Source organism: Onychostoma macrolepis, chromosome 04 (genome assembly GCF_012432095.1).
Source record: "Onychostoma macrolepis isolate SWU-2019 chromosome 04, ASM1243209v1, whole genome shotgun sequence".
Taxonomy (NCBI): Eukaryota; Metazoa; Chordata; class Actinopteri; order Cypriniformes; family Cyprinidae; genus Onychostoma; species Onychostoma macrolepis.
In genome coordinates this window covers 9,963,995-9,977,823 of record NC_081158.1, presented here as the reverse complement: position 1 = coordinate 9,977,823, position 13,829 = coordinate 9,963,995, and the positions used below count along the sequence as shown (strand labels likewise).

Below are 13,829 nucleotides of genomic sequence, written 5' to 3'. Positions count from 1 at the left end.
TGGGAATCAGCTGTGTAATCAGTGCATTGAGTTGTGTGCGTATGATCAGGTGAGCATGTGATTAGTGAGATGGCAGATGGGAAATGTAGTGCAAGGTAATGTGAAACAGTCTGTGTGGTGCGAGAGTCAATATGATGGAAGGGTGACCTCTGGTGGTAATCAGACGGAAGGCCACGGACCGGATTCATGACACATCAAAAGATAAACATTTATTAAAAACTACAACAAGTTTTGCGATGCACTCATCGAAGCAGGACGTGTCGTTGAGCTCCAGGTGCGCCTCGTCAGTTGCTACTATTTTATAAGCAATAATTTATCTCCAACTGTACTACAGGTTTTTAAATATATATATATATATATATATATATATATATATATATATATATATATATATATATATGTAGACCCTTTGTTACCTACTGGAAATTGCACAACTTATAGTGTGAGGAACTCAATATAACGATTCAGTATACCTCTACAATCCCCAAAAGATGGCGGCTGACCAACAAAAGCTAACGCTTAAATCTCTCATGAAAGCGATTCGTGACTCTAATCAAGGTTATTTTCTTAAACGAAAACTGAAACCAAGACTAAAACTATTGGTCAAAAAACATTTTAGTAAACTAAAATAAAATAAAAATTTCTAAATAAATGAAAAACTAAAACTAAACGAAACTAACAACAGTAACTGAAAAACTAACGAAAATAAAATAATAATTAGCAAAAATAAATAATCGTGTTTCTGTGCCAGAAAATCGGACCTGTGGTTGTTGAGGGAAATAGATGCGCTTCATGCACGTGAGCTGCGTCCTATAATCACAGAGAATGCGTTTTTTGCATTTAAAAAACAAGACGCGGGCTATTAAATGGGAAATAACTATAAAATATGAAATGGAAAATAAAAATAATGCACACCTTACAGCGCACGAACATTTAAAAGCGTCCTTGACGTGCAAGAACAACATGTTTTGGATGAGCTGACTTTACTATGGTAACGTCCGCCTGGAGTCCATGACACGAGCACCACCTTGACTGTATAAAACACATCCGAAACGGGAGAAAGCGATAGCCGCGCTGTGTTTCTGTGTAAAAGGGTAGGTTTAGGGTTGGGGTAGGTGTAGACATTAATAAAACACAATCTAATAGGTAGAAAAAAATTATTCATTGTTGGTTTCCGGTAGCTGTATCCCTTCTAGTCACAACTGCGAATATAACACATAATTACTGTATTTGCATTACTGTAAGGGTAGGTTTAGGGTTGTGGTAGGTGTAGACATTAATAAATCATAATTTGACAGGTAGCAAAAATAAAGTTTACAGAGTTTCAATGACGATTGCAAAGAACATGACTGCGTCCCAATGTGCACACTGTCCATGCTAAATTCTATCTGATATTAGTCATGTTTAGTCATACTATTTAGGGCAGATAGGGTGGATAGTATGCACAATGGGACGCAGAGCATGTTTCCTCAAATTGATTAGCATGTTGTTTGTAAACTATATGCATATTAAATAAGATGAATGAATATGAACATGAATATGAATTAATAAATTGTATACATATAAGTTGCATTTTTTTTTTTATTGTAAATAATTATTTTATATTCATTATTAAGAGGTTTGCACAGGAGTTAATTGTAAACTGCAAACATTTAACTTTGCTAAAATGAAATGTCTTGTTTGGTCTACACCGGAAGTGTTCCATTAACTCTGTTAAGCTATAATTACTAAAACTGAAACTGAAATATACAAAAACTAAATAGAAATGTGTTCACAAAATTAAAACTAAACTGAAATTATAGGAAATTTGAAAACTGTATTAAAATAAAAACTAATTAAAAAATTCAAAACTATAATATCCTTGACTCTAATGACAAACTGACTTCTCACATAAATAAGACAACCGACATCCAAAATTCTCTGACCAAAATAGAACTGCCACTTTCAACTCCAAGCAGGCCGACGAGATGCAGACCAGGACAGGTTCTAATGAGGATCATTTGAGAGATATCTGCACACGAATTGAAAAGATGGAAAAGGAGATAATTTTTTTGAAAGATAAAACAGATGATCTAGAAAACCGGAGCACGAGATCAAATACAGTTGAAGTCAAAAGTTTACATACACCTTGCAGAATCTGAAAAATGTTAGTTATTTTACCAAAATAAGAGGGATCATACAAAATGCATGTTATTGTTTATTTAATACTGACCTTAATAAGATATTTCACATAACAGACATTTACATATAGTCCACAAGAGAAAATAATAGTTGGTTTTATGAAAATGAGTTTGAAAAGTTTGCATACACTTGATTCTTAATACTGGTGTTCAAAAAAACGTTTTGAATTTGAAGATAAGGGTAAAGATGAAGGTAAATTTAACTTATTTTGTCTTCTGGGAAATGTAAGTATCTTCTGTAGCTTCTGAAGGGCAGTAGTAAATGAAAAAAAAAAAAATAAAAAAAATCATATTTAGGCAAAATAGGAAAAATGTGCACAGCTTCATTCTGTTCAAAAGTTTACACCCCCGGCTCTTAATGCACTGTTTTTCCTTCTGGAGCATCAGTGAGCGTTTGAACCTTCTGTAATAGTTGCATGTGTCCCTTAGTTGTCCTCAGTGTGAAAAGATGGATCTCAAAATCATACAGTCCATGTTGGAAAGGGTTTAAATACACAAAAATGCTGAAAAACCACAGAATTTGTGGGACATTATTAATTATTAATAATTACTAATTTTTTCAATATTCAGGTGAAAGCTCCCTCTGGTGGTGCAAGAGAGGCAGTACGGGAGCCTCACTTGTAACAACGGAGATACAAGGAGAACAGGTATTTGAAAAAGTTACTCAGACCAGACACAACAACGAACGTGTAGCCAATCAGCATTAGGGGGTGTGTGATGGTGGAGGAGAGAGAATAAGCGAGAGGGAGATTTGACAAATATCACTGGAAACTGCTGTGATGTTGGCGGCTAACAATCTCTTGTTTGTATTTACTGTTGTGTACTGTACATTACTTTTTTGTGCTTCCTTGTTATTTGTTCATCACGCTTTATTTTTGGTGAAGCATTATTTTGTTGCGTGTCTGCTATGATAAATAGACATCCACTCTTGCATTCAATGTGTAACAGAGGCCAGCTTGTGAGATTTTACCTTTGGCTGCTTGAGTTTAAAGCATCTGCCAAATGTATAAAAGGTAAAATTGGGTAAGTAATAATTAACAAAAGGTAAAAGCACAAATCACATCAGATAACAAATGTCATTCCAGTCTCGTGGTACTGTAAAAGAAGCCAATGCACATGTCATCATAAGTGCATAAACCCACTCTGCCAAAACCTAGGACGTTCTTGCACGTGAAAAAGTAGTGAATTGGGTTAATGATTACTGTCAGACTGTGTCTCCGCGTCCTGTGTTTTCCCCTGCTCTCGTGTCCTTATTTGGAGTTCCTGTCTGTGTCCTAGTTTCATGTTCATTAGTTAATTAGTCCCCAGCTGTGTGTGTGTTTCAGTTCTCCTCCCTTGATTGCCGTGTGTTTATAAGTCCTGTGTTCCTTGACTTCTGTGTTCTGTCTTATGTTGTATAGATCGTCAATGTGTTGGTATGTTCAGTGTTCCTTGAAGTTTATCATTAAAGATAGTATTGGTTGCGCTATTCCTCGACTTCACGTCTCCCCACTCCAACTACAACACAACGTGACAGATTACATTTGATGTTTTTGCACGTCATTTAAAAAAAATAATTTTGTGTTTGTGCTGTTTTGTGTAAACCATATAGAAACATATAGTCTGTTATCTTCAGTAAATTCAATATATAATTTAATTATAAAGTAATGGCATGCAAAGAGTAATATTATTCCTCAAATTATTGTTTTGTATTTATTTATTGATGCAATTAGTCAGTTCTGCTTCTCTTAATAGTTGATGTTCTTGCATGTGAGGGGAAATAATATTTAGAGGGATGTAAGTTAAGCTCCATCAGGTCAGTCACCACAGAAAATATTTACAACTTTTTCTTTAAAAAAATTGTGATGATTTGTTTTTTTTTTTTAAAGGGCCGAGCAGTAAACAAACTACACAGTTTGAATGGTATAGCCACAATACCTAAACATTATACTTTACACGTCAGCATTCGTTATTAAATTTGACAAGGATACCTGAAAGTGGTATAACCATCCACAGTATTACCTTTAAAAAATCTGGGATTTCATTATTAATTTCCAGGGGAAAAATCTGGGTCACAAATGTTGTGGATACAAATGAATATCTACTGGACCCGGAACATCCTTCCTTTGATTGAAATTAACAATTAACTTGTTTATCTACTTTTTTATCTGAAGAAATATAAGGCAATGGGTCGGGACACTATAAAAGAACATGAGATGCGAGAGATAACAGAGCAAGAGCTGGAAGCAAACATCGCTGAAGAATGAAGAGTTTAGTTTGTATACTGCTGCTGCTGGAAACCTTTGTGCTTGCTGTACTCGGTAACAATGAGATCAGTCAACAGCTCCGATCTGAGGACAGCAGACAGAATCCACCTCAGACAGACACTGTGAGAGATGATGCTTCGACTGACGGCCAATACTGCCATCTGTACTTCCCTGACATCCACGCGGCACTGAGAGAGCTGACCGCCACCGTTACAGAGCAGAAAGCCAACATCAGAGCTTTAGAGACACGACTGAGTGATGCTGAGCAAGCTGCAGAACAACAGACGCTCCTCCTGCAAGAGCTGAACAAGAAAAATGATGGTATCTCACGAAAATGTTCACTCTGTTATCAATGATCCAAGCAAAGCAATACATCAGTAATACATAGTGTAAATGTTAGTGTAAAATTGGGTGTAAATACTGTGTAAATTGTGTCATTGTAAATGTCATTTAACAGAATCTTTATTCCTCCACAGAAATGTCAAATCTTACTCAGAGTCAAGTGGAGGAGTTGAGAAAGGAAAACAGAGGTGAAACAGTGCTTGAATTATGTTCAGTTCAGTCGTGTTCTCAGCGTAGTAAGCAATGTTGTGAAACGTATTGTTTGTTTTTCATTAACAGACAGACAGATAGCTTTTTCAGCTGGACTGATGCAATCTAGCAGTGGAAATATTGGTCCCTTTACCACGGACATCCCACTAACCTACAGGAACGTCTTCACAAACATAGGAAACGCCTACAGCCCAATTACAGGTAATTATCAATCAAATGGAGTCGTTAAACTTATAGTAATGAGAAACCTCCCGTTCCAGTCAAACCTCTCTGCGATGTTGTAATTTATATAAGAAAACCAAATAATCGGTCATCTTTCAAAACTGTTAAACAGTGTGTTTGGTAACGGCTGAATCTTTCCTGTGTCTCTTGTTGTTTGATTCAGGTGTTTTCACAGCCCCACTGAGAGGAGCGTACATGTTCAGAATCTCTGTCTATGGTCCAGCTAGTCAAGCAACCCCATCAACCGTCTCTATTATCAAGAATGGACAGCATGTAGTTATCGCACACGCTCATCAGGCTGGGAATGTAGTGAACTCCTCAAACGGAGCTGTGTTGCTCCTAGAGGTCGGAGATGTTGTCTATGTGACACTTTTGGCTAACAGGAGGATATCGGATAGCCAGAGTAACCACAACACATTCAGTGGCTACCTACTGTTTCCCTTAAGAGAACAGTAACTTCATATGCCTCAAATATTTTCATCTGAAAACATATGATTTCAGATGAAAATCGCGAAGAATCCTTGAACTTGAATGGCTAATACGTGTTTGATATTCCTGTATATTGAAGTGTTTTGTTATAGTAGTAAACCCAGAATGTTAATACCTTTTAAGTGTAACTTGTTACTGATCCCGGATCTGTCTCTTCGTCCTACATAAATAAAAAGAGAATAAAGAGACGTTAGTGTGGCATTTTCTTTTCCTCATCTTTTCTGTAACACTTTATAATAAATATATGCTAATAAAATACTTACAAATAATTTGCAAACTATTAGTTTTTAGTTAATTCATAGTTTATAAACTGTAATACGTTAATAGACAAGTAGTGAGTTCTTCATTCATCGTCACTGTTTTTTTTAATTAGCTCACATGTAAAGAGTTCGATAATGCTTTGTTAACAACTTGATAAGCATAAATACATACATGCATAACTACAATGCATAATTGGTGGTCTCTGGTCATTTTTTATAATAACACAGATTTAAGTGCAATCAGTAACCTTAAGCATTTGGATGGGAAATAAACCACAACTTGAGCAGCTTAGTAAAATTCTCATAAACATGTTTAAATGCAATATACAGCTCTGGAAAAAATTAAGAGACCACTGCAAAATGATCGGTTTCTCTGGTTTTACTATTTATAGGTATTCGCTGGAGTGAAATGAAAATTTTTGGGTAACACTTTAGAATACTGTCTCGTCATTAATCAATAACTGCACAGGAACATAATATTAACAATTTAGTAACTACTGTTAACTGACACGAAACTCTGATGAACTAATTAGTAAGTAACAGCACACCGATCACACTATAGTATTAACTAATCAATAACTACTTTTTTTTTTTCATTCTTCCCAGAGAAGTAATGAGAAAGTTTCATAATTCATGCAAAACTAAAAGTAATGCAGGACAAATAACTAGCAGTACATTAACATTTGAACTGCTACCATAAACAAATTCGCAAGACTGTTTACATTATCAGTAACCTAATAGCAGACTTGGACCCTATTACTGTTCAAGTTTGACGTGCTATATATGCAGAAAATTTTTTTGCATGGATATGACAAGCAATTTTGCATATCATATGTATGCCAAATGCATTTCGAATGCGTATCATATGAAGACAAACACATGCATATCAAATTCCAGTCATCCAAATTCCATTATACTCTAAAAAAAAAAAAAACATATTTCTAAAGGAATTACTAATTATTTGGATCAGTATTCTACTGTGAAAAGCATGGTAACCCACTAGTAATGACTCAAGTGTTACTAAATCTTTCTAAAGAAATGATCTTAAAGTGTACTAATTAAAAATTCACCAAAAACCTCTAAAGCAGGGGTGATGAACTCCGGTCCTGGAGAGCAGCTCCAACCCTAAATAAAACTCACCTGCCTGTAGCTTTCTAGCAACCCTTCAGACCTGGATTAGCTTGTTCAGGTGTGTTTGATTAGGGTTGAAGCAAAACTCTGCAGGGCTGCGGCGCTCCAGGACCGACGTTCGCCACCCCTGCTCTAAAGCATGAAATTACTTCAGCGTTTGGTTGCACATGATATTTATTCATCATAACTAGAAAACAAGAACAATGCTTAACCAGAAGCATGGAACAAGCAACAGCTACTGCTCCAGGTGTGTGTTCACTACTGTGTGTGTGCACTTGGATGGGTTAAACGCAGAGCACAAATTCCGAGTATGGGACCCCATACTTGGCCACACACTACTTCCCTTTCCCTTTAAAGTGAAAGTGTGTATAGACACATGTGACATGGCCATATTTATGATGGCTGAATTTAAACAAGAGGTATGGAACAAGAAAGAGTCAGTGTCTGTGTGTGTAGCCACTGAGCTAGAACATGCGTGGAATGGTATTTATCATAAAAAGAAACACACATACAGTACGTTTCTGGACTTTGACCGTGTTAATTATATTGCTGTCTGTGGGAGGGTTAGAAAGCATCAAAAATATCTTAATTTATGTTCTGAAGACGAACGAAGCTTTTACGGGTTTGGAACGACACGGGGGTAAAGTAAGTAAAAAAAAAAAAAAAAACAGCAAGCCAGATACATTGAAGCAGTTTGAAGTTCTATTGTAGTAAAAAAAAGATTTAGCTTCATCAACATGAACCATTTGTGTTAAACTAGTGTCTTCAGGAGGAATAGAATTGTAATGGAACTGAAAGTAAGAGGTACATTAACAATGACAAGTACACATCTTATCAGGCTACACATGCAGTGTGAGATTTTGCAGTTTATTCCCATTTTATTTACAAATGAGAAACAAGAAACATTTAGTAGTCAATTTACAGTTTAAGAAAGTTGGAAACTGCTTGTAGATTAGTACATAAGAACTGAAAAGATGCCAAACATTACATGAAATTAGAAAATGCTTTAGTAAAAGCCAGTTAAAGTCATTCTACTTGAAGATGGAGCCCTTTACATCTTAAACAGTGCATGTATAAACATGGTCAACGAAAGCAGGAGAATCAAAAATAATTGTAGGAGGTTTATTAGTTTTTAGCCTGGCACTGGGATAGGCTTAAGGAATCATACATAGGAAAGACTAATCAAATACAAGTCATTTTTAGACAATGTCAAACAGAAATAACTCAAATGAACATTAAGGACAAATAAAAACACAAGTAGTCAATTCATTGTGTGTGAATGAGTACAGGTATGTATGGTTCTTTGAAGACACCACTTCCCAGAACCTCACTTTACATATGCATGTATTAATCATGTACATAGGTGGATGAATGTGCGCGTGTATGCATTATGTACCTGTACATAAATGTATGAATGTAAATGCATGTATTACGTACGTGTACATAAGTATGTGGATGTGCATGTATGAAGCATTTTCTGGAATGTCAATTATGGATCTAAAGAGAAAGTTTTCAATATGAACAGTTCTAATACCAGTTTGAGTGTATTGCATGTAGTGGGTTATGCATGAGCATTTTTCACAGAGAACTTTTGAGTCTGATAATGGCATATCTGGGACCTTGTGGTTTTGTGGACAAATGTGCAAACTGTCAGTGCTTGCTCAAACTATATCTGCAGTGAGGTTCTGGGAAGCGGTGTGGTCTACTGGACATGTGTCTTCATTACAAGTGAGCAGAGTCAGTTCAGTGTCTTTTGTTGTGGAGATAAAGGTTCTTTCTTTAAATTGATGAATGGAAACATTTGAAATCAAATATCAGCATTCAGTGGTAATGTTGTCATTCCACACAGTTAAGTCGATAGGTATGCTTTCGTCACAACGGTGTAGGTGGTATTCAGGAGAAAGGTTCCATCTTGAACAAAGTTGTGGTCTTTGACTCTTCTGTTGCATTCTCTTTGCCTTGACATTCATCTGCATTGGGGAGGGGAGAATTAATAAGAACTTGTATTAATGCCAACTTCAAATTCATTGAACATGCATGCATTTTATTTTATTTTTTTTACAGCTTGTACTTACTCTATAGTATGAAGTGTTAATTTTGATTATTTCTGAGATGGGAAGGTCTTTTTCTTTTGAGGAAATATTTGGATTGTAGGTGTAGTCAAGCTGACTTAAACAGCGAGTATATAGGATGTCATGTACCCCTTCACTGAGATGTGATGGTTGTAGATGGATATCATGTAGGTGTACTGGACTTCTGTTTTAAGGAAAAAAATAAGATTGTAGATTTAAGATGCATTAGTTTAACAGATGTAAAGGGGCAGGGACTGATTTTAATTAAAAGTCATACCTATCATTGTTTACTGCCTCGAACTGAGCATGGAGTTCTGTTTTGAAGACATTAAGTTTCCGAACTTTGTTTTTGTTGAATTTCTGCTTCAAAGTACGGCTGTTTTGATATTTTTTTCAGTTGAGATAGGTTGTGGATGTAGCCCACTACTGTCTGGGAGGGCAGGGTTTTTTGGTGTGCCATCCATCTCTAAGAGGTTAAGAAGAGATAAGTTTAGTCTAAAAGTGAATTAAGTGTTAATACTTAGAGCTGGTGCTTTGATCTTGTGCGTCTACGGCCCTGCTCTGAGAAAGGAATTCTTCAGTTTTTGTAACATCTGGTCTCTGGCTGCCTCTTTGATCTTGGTTTGTTTTGCCTGAAAAAAATGTAGGGGGTAATAAATAAAAAAATTGTTAACATCTTCACAATGTCACATTCATGCTGATATACTGAAATTTGATGCAGATTGTTTTTCTAATTAGAAAATATTTTGGCAGCAGTCGCAAGGAATCTTTGTCTGGCCAAAAGCTTTATTTGATCATTTATTGTAATATCTGAGATTACTGCTTTGCTGGAGATGGCAGCATGACACTTTATTTATAAGCTTAATGTGATTAGAACAGTGTGAATAAAAATGCTGCATGTCTTTTATGAAACTCATAACTTAATATTTTTTGGCTTTTTATGAAATGGCCTTCCAATGAAAAAATACTGTATTTTTTTAATACTGTAATTTTTTCCCCTTTACTTGTATAAGTCTTATTTGTGGACTTTCTGCATGAGAGAGGTCTCTATAGCTTTGACTATGAATGTAACATATATAGCGTTTATTGCTCCATAAATTTGGGGTATTGTATGCATTGAGTACAAATAGAGGGGAAAACATCCTCAGGAAAGAATTTTAAAAATGAATATGATAATGCATCTGTTTTTTTCCCCAAGTGAGCACAGTTGTGAACTACCTGAGGTACAGAGTTTAGTTTGGGACTCTGATGACAAGTGTATAGGAGATTTTTCCTCAATGGATGTGTAGATAGGCTCATATTTAATATTACATGCATGGAATCAATTTCACATTTAGTATATCTTCTGTAAAATTAAGAAATTACTATCACTATGAGATCAAATTGTCAATATTACATACAGACTTATCCATATCCACTCACCAGCCTGGCTTTTTTAGCCTCCACCTCGTTGGTGTCAGGAATCAGACCTCTGTGGCTCTCTCCGATGGCCACCGGAGGCCACCCTCACCTGAGTATTGACCTTCTTGGACTCTATTTCCCATACGCCCCGTACTGAGACAAATCACCTGCACAGGTGTCGCCCATCTGCTTCTCTACTTAAGCAGCGTTTTCATTCACACTCACTGCGAAGTCTTGTTTTGCCCTGGCTAACACTAAGTGTTTCCCCTGTATTCTAGTGAGTATTCTGTGTATGACCTTGGACTGTTTAACCACTGTTGATTCTCTGCCGCCTGCCCTTGTGATCTTGCCCTCTGAAACGCTGATCGTTTTGCTGCTTGCCCTGACTTCTGCCTGGTATTGTTTCTGTCTCTGTTTTGCCTCTGATATACGTGCCGCTGTCGTTTGACCATTGTCTGTTTGACACTGATCAAGATTATTAAAGTGAATCTGCAAATGGATCCACACACTTCTGATCCTTCATTACAGATGGTGTCCAACATTTTCTTTATGACACGAGCACCCCTGCTTTCATCCTTGTTCTGTATGTCCTTTCCCAAAATAAGTTTTTCTTCAAGATGAGGTCTTTGAACGGATCTGATATAACAAGTGCAAAAAAAGTTTAGCCTACACCTGCTACCAAAAAAAGCGACACAATAGCGCAATAAAACACTGGTAACACTTTACAATAAGGTGTCATTTGTTAACATTAGTTAATGTATTAACTAACATGAACAAACAATGAACAATACATTTATTACACTATTTATTAATCTTTGTTAATGTTAGTTAATGAAAATACAGTTGTTCATTGTTTATTCATGTTAGTTCACAGTGCATTAACTAATGTTAATAAACACAACTTGATTTTAATAATGCATTATTAAATGCTGAAATTAACATTAACTAAGATTAATAAATGCTGTAGATGTATTGTTCATTCTTAGTTCATGTTTACTAATGTTGTTAACTAATGAACCTTATTGTAAAGTGTTACCAAAACACTTGAAAGTGTAACTTATACAAGAAATGTAAAAAAAAACAGACAGACCTCCAAACAGCAGGACTTTTGCAGGCATTGTCTTCTCTGGTTGTGTAGGCCACTTTATTTCTAGCCAATTGTTGTCTCCATCAAGGTCAGGTTTTGACGTAACTTGACTAAGCTGGTCTATATTAGCTAGAAGGATCGACATACTCTCCACTTTTAATGACTTCTCATATAAGTAATAAATTGCAAACTGGAATGGCATTGTGTCTTAGTAACGTCTTCTGCTGCAAAATGTCACACAGCACGGGAGCATCAAGCGAAGTGAGTACCATCTGCTGCTCTGATTGGCTGAATGCAACACTTGGTTGGTCCCATACCTTGGCGCAGATTTTCTCAAAGTATCCTTGGAATGTGCTGAGTTGAGATTATATGTGTGTCCTTTTCGAGAAGGTTCTACATGGGTATCAACATGTAATATACACTCTGGATTAGATCATCCGAAGACGAATTCATAGATACTAAACATGGCATAGGTAAGGTTACATGAAAGATTGGTTCTATCATAAGCATGCATAAAACAGTATAAAATACAAAAGGCAATACACAAGAACAGTAATAATATACACAATGACCTGAGGATATGTGATAGGAAGGTCAAAGAAAAATCTGTTTTACAAATCAATGAAAGAAGTCATTTCCTATAGCGGTTTGTGTCTGTTTTAGAGAGAATTGAGTAGGTGGGGAAAACTCTCTCTACTTACTTTTAGGTCATAAAGTTTATCTGATCTGGCTGAGGTGTCCTGGTTGCCATGGTAACCATTGCGTACGCACTAAAACTGCCCTGAAAGAGGCGTACGCCACTTCCTATGCAAAAGGTGGGATTTATAAAAACAAACTTAACGGGAAAATTTGCGCACATGCACGCAAACTCTGACCCATGCGTGCAGACTTTTTGGAGATAGAGCAGTTTGGCGACACCCGATTTGTCGAGGGACTGACGCCAGATGATGGAAATGAAACATATTGAACTTGAAAAATTCTTCATAGATCCCTATTACAATAAACAGACAAATCAGTTTTAATTCTCATTGTGCGTCCTAATCATAAATGCATGCATTTTCACAATACCAATTTAAATAAATAAAAGTACATCAATTGAATTTCCTTAACTTTCATTTTCTAATGATCTCAAGGTGTATGGGTTTACCACTCATTGTTTGATTTGTATGACAAGGTGTAAGGGATTGAATCTGATCGCTGTAAACATATAAATTCTGCGGTGACACTTCTGCATATAGTATTGCATGATGGATGCACTGGCATTGCTGGAGGACTATGTCAATGGCAGACTTAGGAGGGAAAGAGTGTTTAGAGACCATGAAGATTTCCTGGCCCACGATGATGAATGGCTAATAAGCCGATTTAGGTACCCTAGAGCCATGCTCTTGGATCTGTGTGCTGAATTGGGCTCAACATTACAAAGGCCAACTATGCGAAACCACGGCATCCTAAAGTCCTTTCATTTTTAGGATTTTTAGCAACCGGGAGTTACCAGCGGGAGTTAGCCAATAGGTAAATATACAACTATCATGATGTGATTTGTTTCTGCACAAAGTTTCTTTTGAAAATGTATTCTATTCATTTGTCATGGGTCTGGGATTTCCCAGCCATCCCTGAGCTCCTTAAGGTTTCCTTACACTGTTGGAGAAAAGGCCAATATCAAAAGGCAATTTGCAGCAATGTCCGGATTCCCAAATGTAATCAGCACAATTGACTGCAGTCATATTGCTATAAGGGCTCCACATGAGAATGTGTTCATTTATGTGAATCGAAAACATGTACATTCCATAAATGTGCAATTATTTGTGAGCCCAACATGATTCTGACAAATGTCATGGCACGATCAACACATGACTCGTTTATTCTAGCGCACAGCAGTGTAGGGAATAGACTTGAGGCAGGCGCCGTGCGCGACGGCTGGCTTCTTGGTAAGTTAAAACTACATATAATGTACATAATGTGACGGATCGGTGGCCCTCCCCTCATCATCATCACCACCCGTCCCTTATTCGCCGCCCTTCACCAGGCTCCCGACTGGAGTGGGTGGATGAGAGGAGGCGTGGGATCAACGCGGGCTGGCGGCGTGTGATGAGGCACAGCTGGACTGAATGAAGCCTCATCACCGCCGCTGTTAAATGCCCAGCGCGCCTCTCCTCGAGACCGGTCTCTTCCCCGTGCATGCACGCTGG

The 13,829-nt window shown here is 36.9% G+C and overlaps 1 protein-coding gene and 1 long non-coding RNA gene across 2 annotated transcripts; one reads left to right on the top strand and one right to left on the bottom strand.

The window, feature by feature from the left end:
* Positions 1–4,309: 4,309 nt before the first annotated feature.
* LOC131538807 (cerebellin-4-like) lies at positions 4,310–5,656 on the top strand. Its single transcript, XM_058772942.1, has 4 exons — positions 4,310–4,747; positions 4,903–4,956; positions 5,048–5,179; positions 5,364–5,656. Exons 1-4 carry the CDS (start codon positions 4,423–4,425, stop codon positions 5,654–5,656), a joined length of 804 nt encoding a protein of 267 aa, XP_058628925.1. The 5' UTR covers positions 4,310–4,422.
* A 3,323-nt stretch (positions 5,657–8,979) lies between these two features.
* Positions 8,980–9,547, bottom strand: LOC131538863 (uncharacterized). Its single transcript, XR_009270724.1, has 3 exons — positions 9,430–9,547; positions 9,156–9,336; positions 8,980–9,050 (listed from the first exon to the last, which is right to left on the bottom strand). It is a non-coding gene; the product is annotated as an uncharacterized LOC131538863 (long non-coding RNA).
* Between the last annotated feature and the right edge of the window lie 4,282 nt (positions 9,548–13,829).

Coding starts and splice junctions, on each gene's coding strand:
- LOC131538807 (XM_058772942.1), top strand. CDS start 4,423: ATGAAGAGTTTAGTTTGTATACTGCTGCTGCTGGAAACCTTTGTGCTT. Junction 4,957..5,047: donor GTTGAGAAAGGAAAACAGAG/GTGAAACAGTGC, acceptor TTTCATTAACAG/ACAGACAGATAGCTTTTTCA. Junction 5,180..5,363: donor CGCCTACAGCCCAATTACAG/GTAATTATCAAT, acceptor TGTTTGATTCAG/GTGTTTTCACAGCCCCACTG.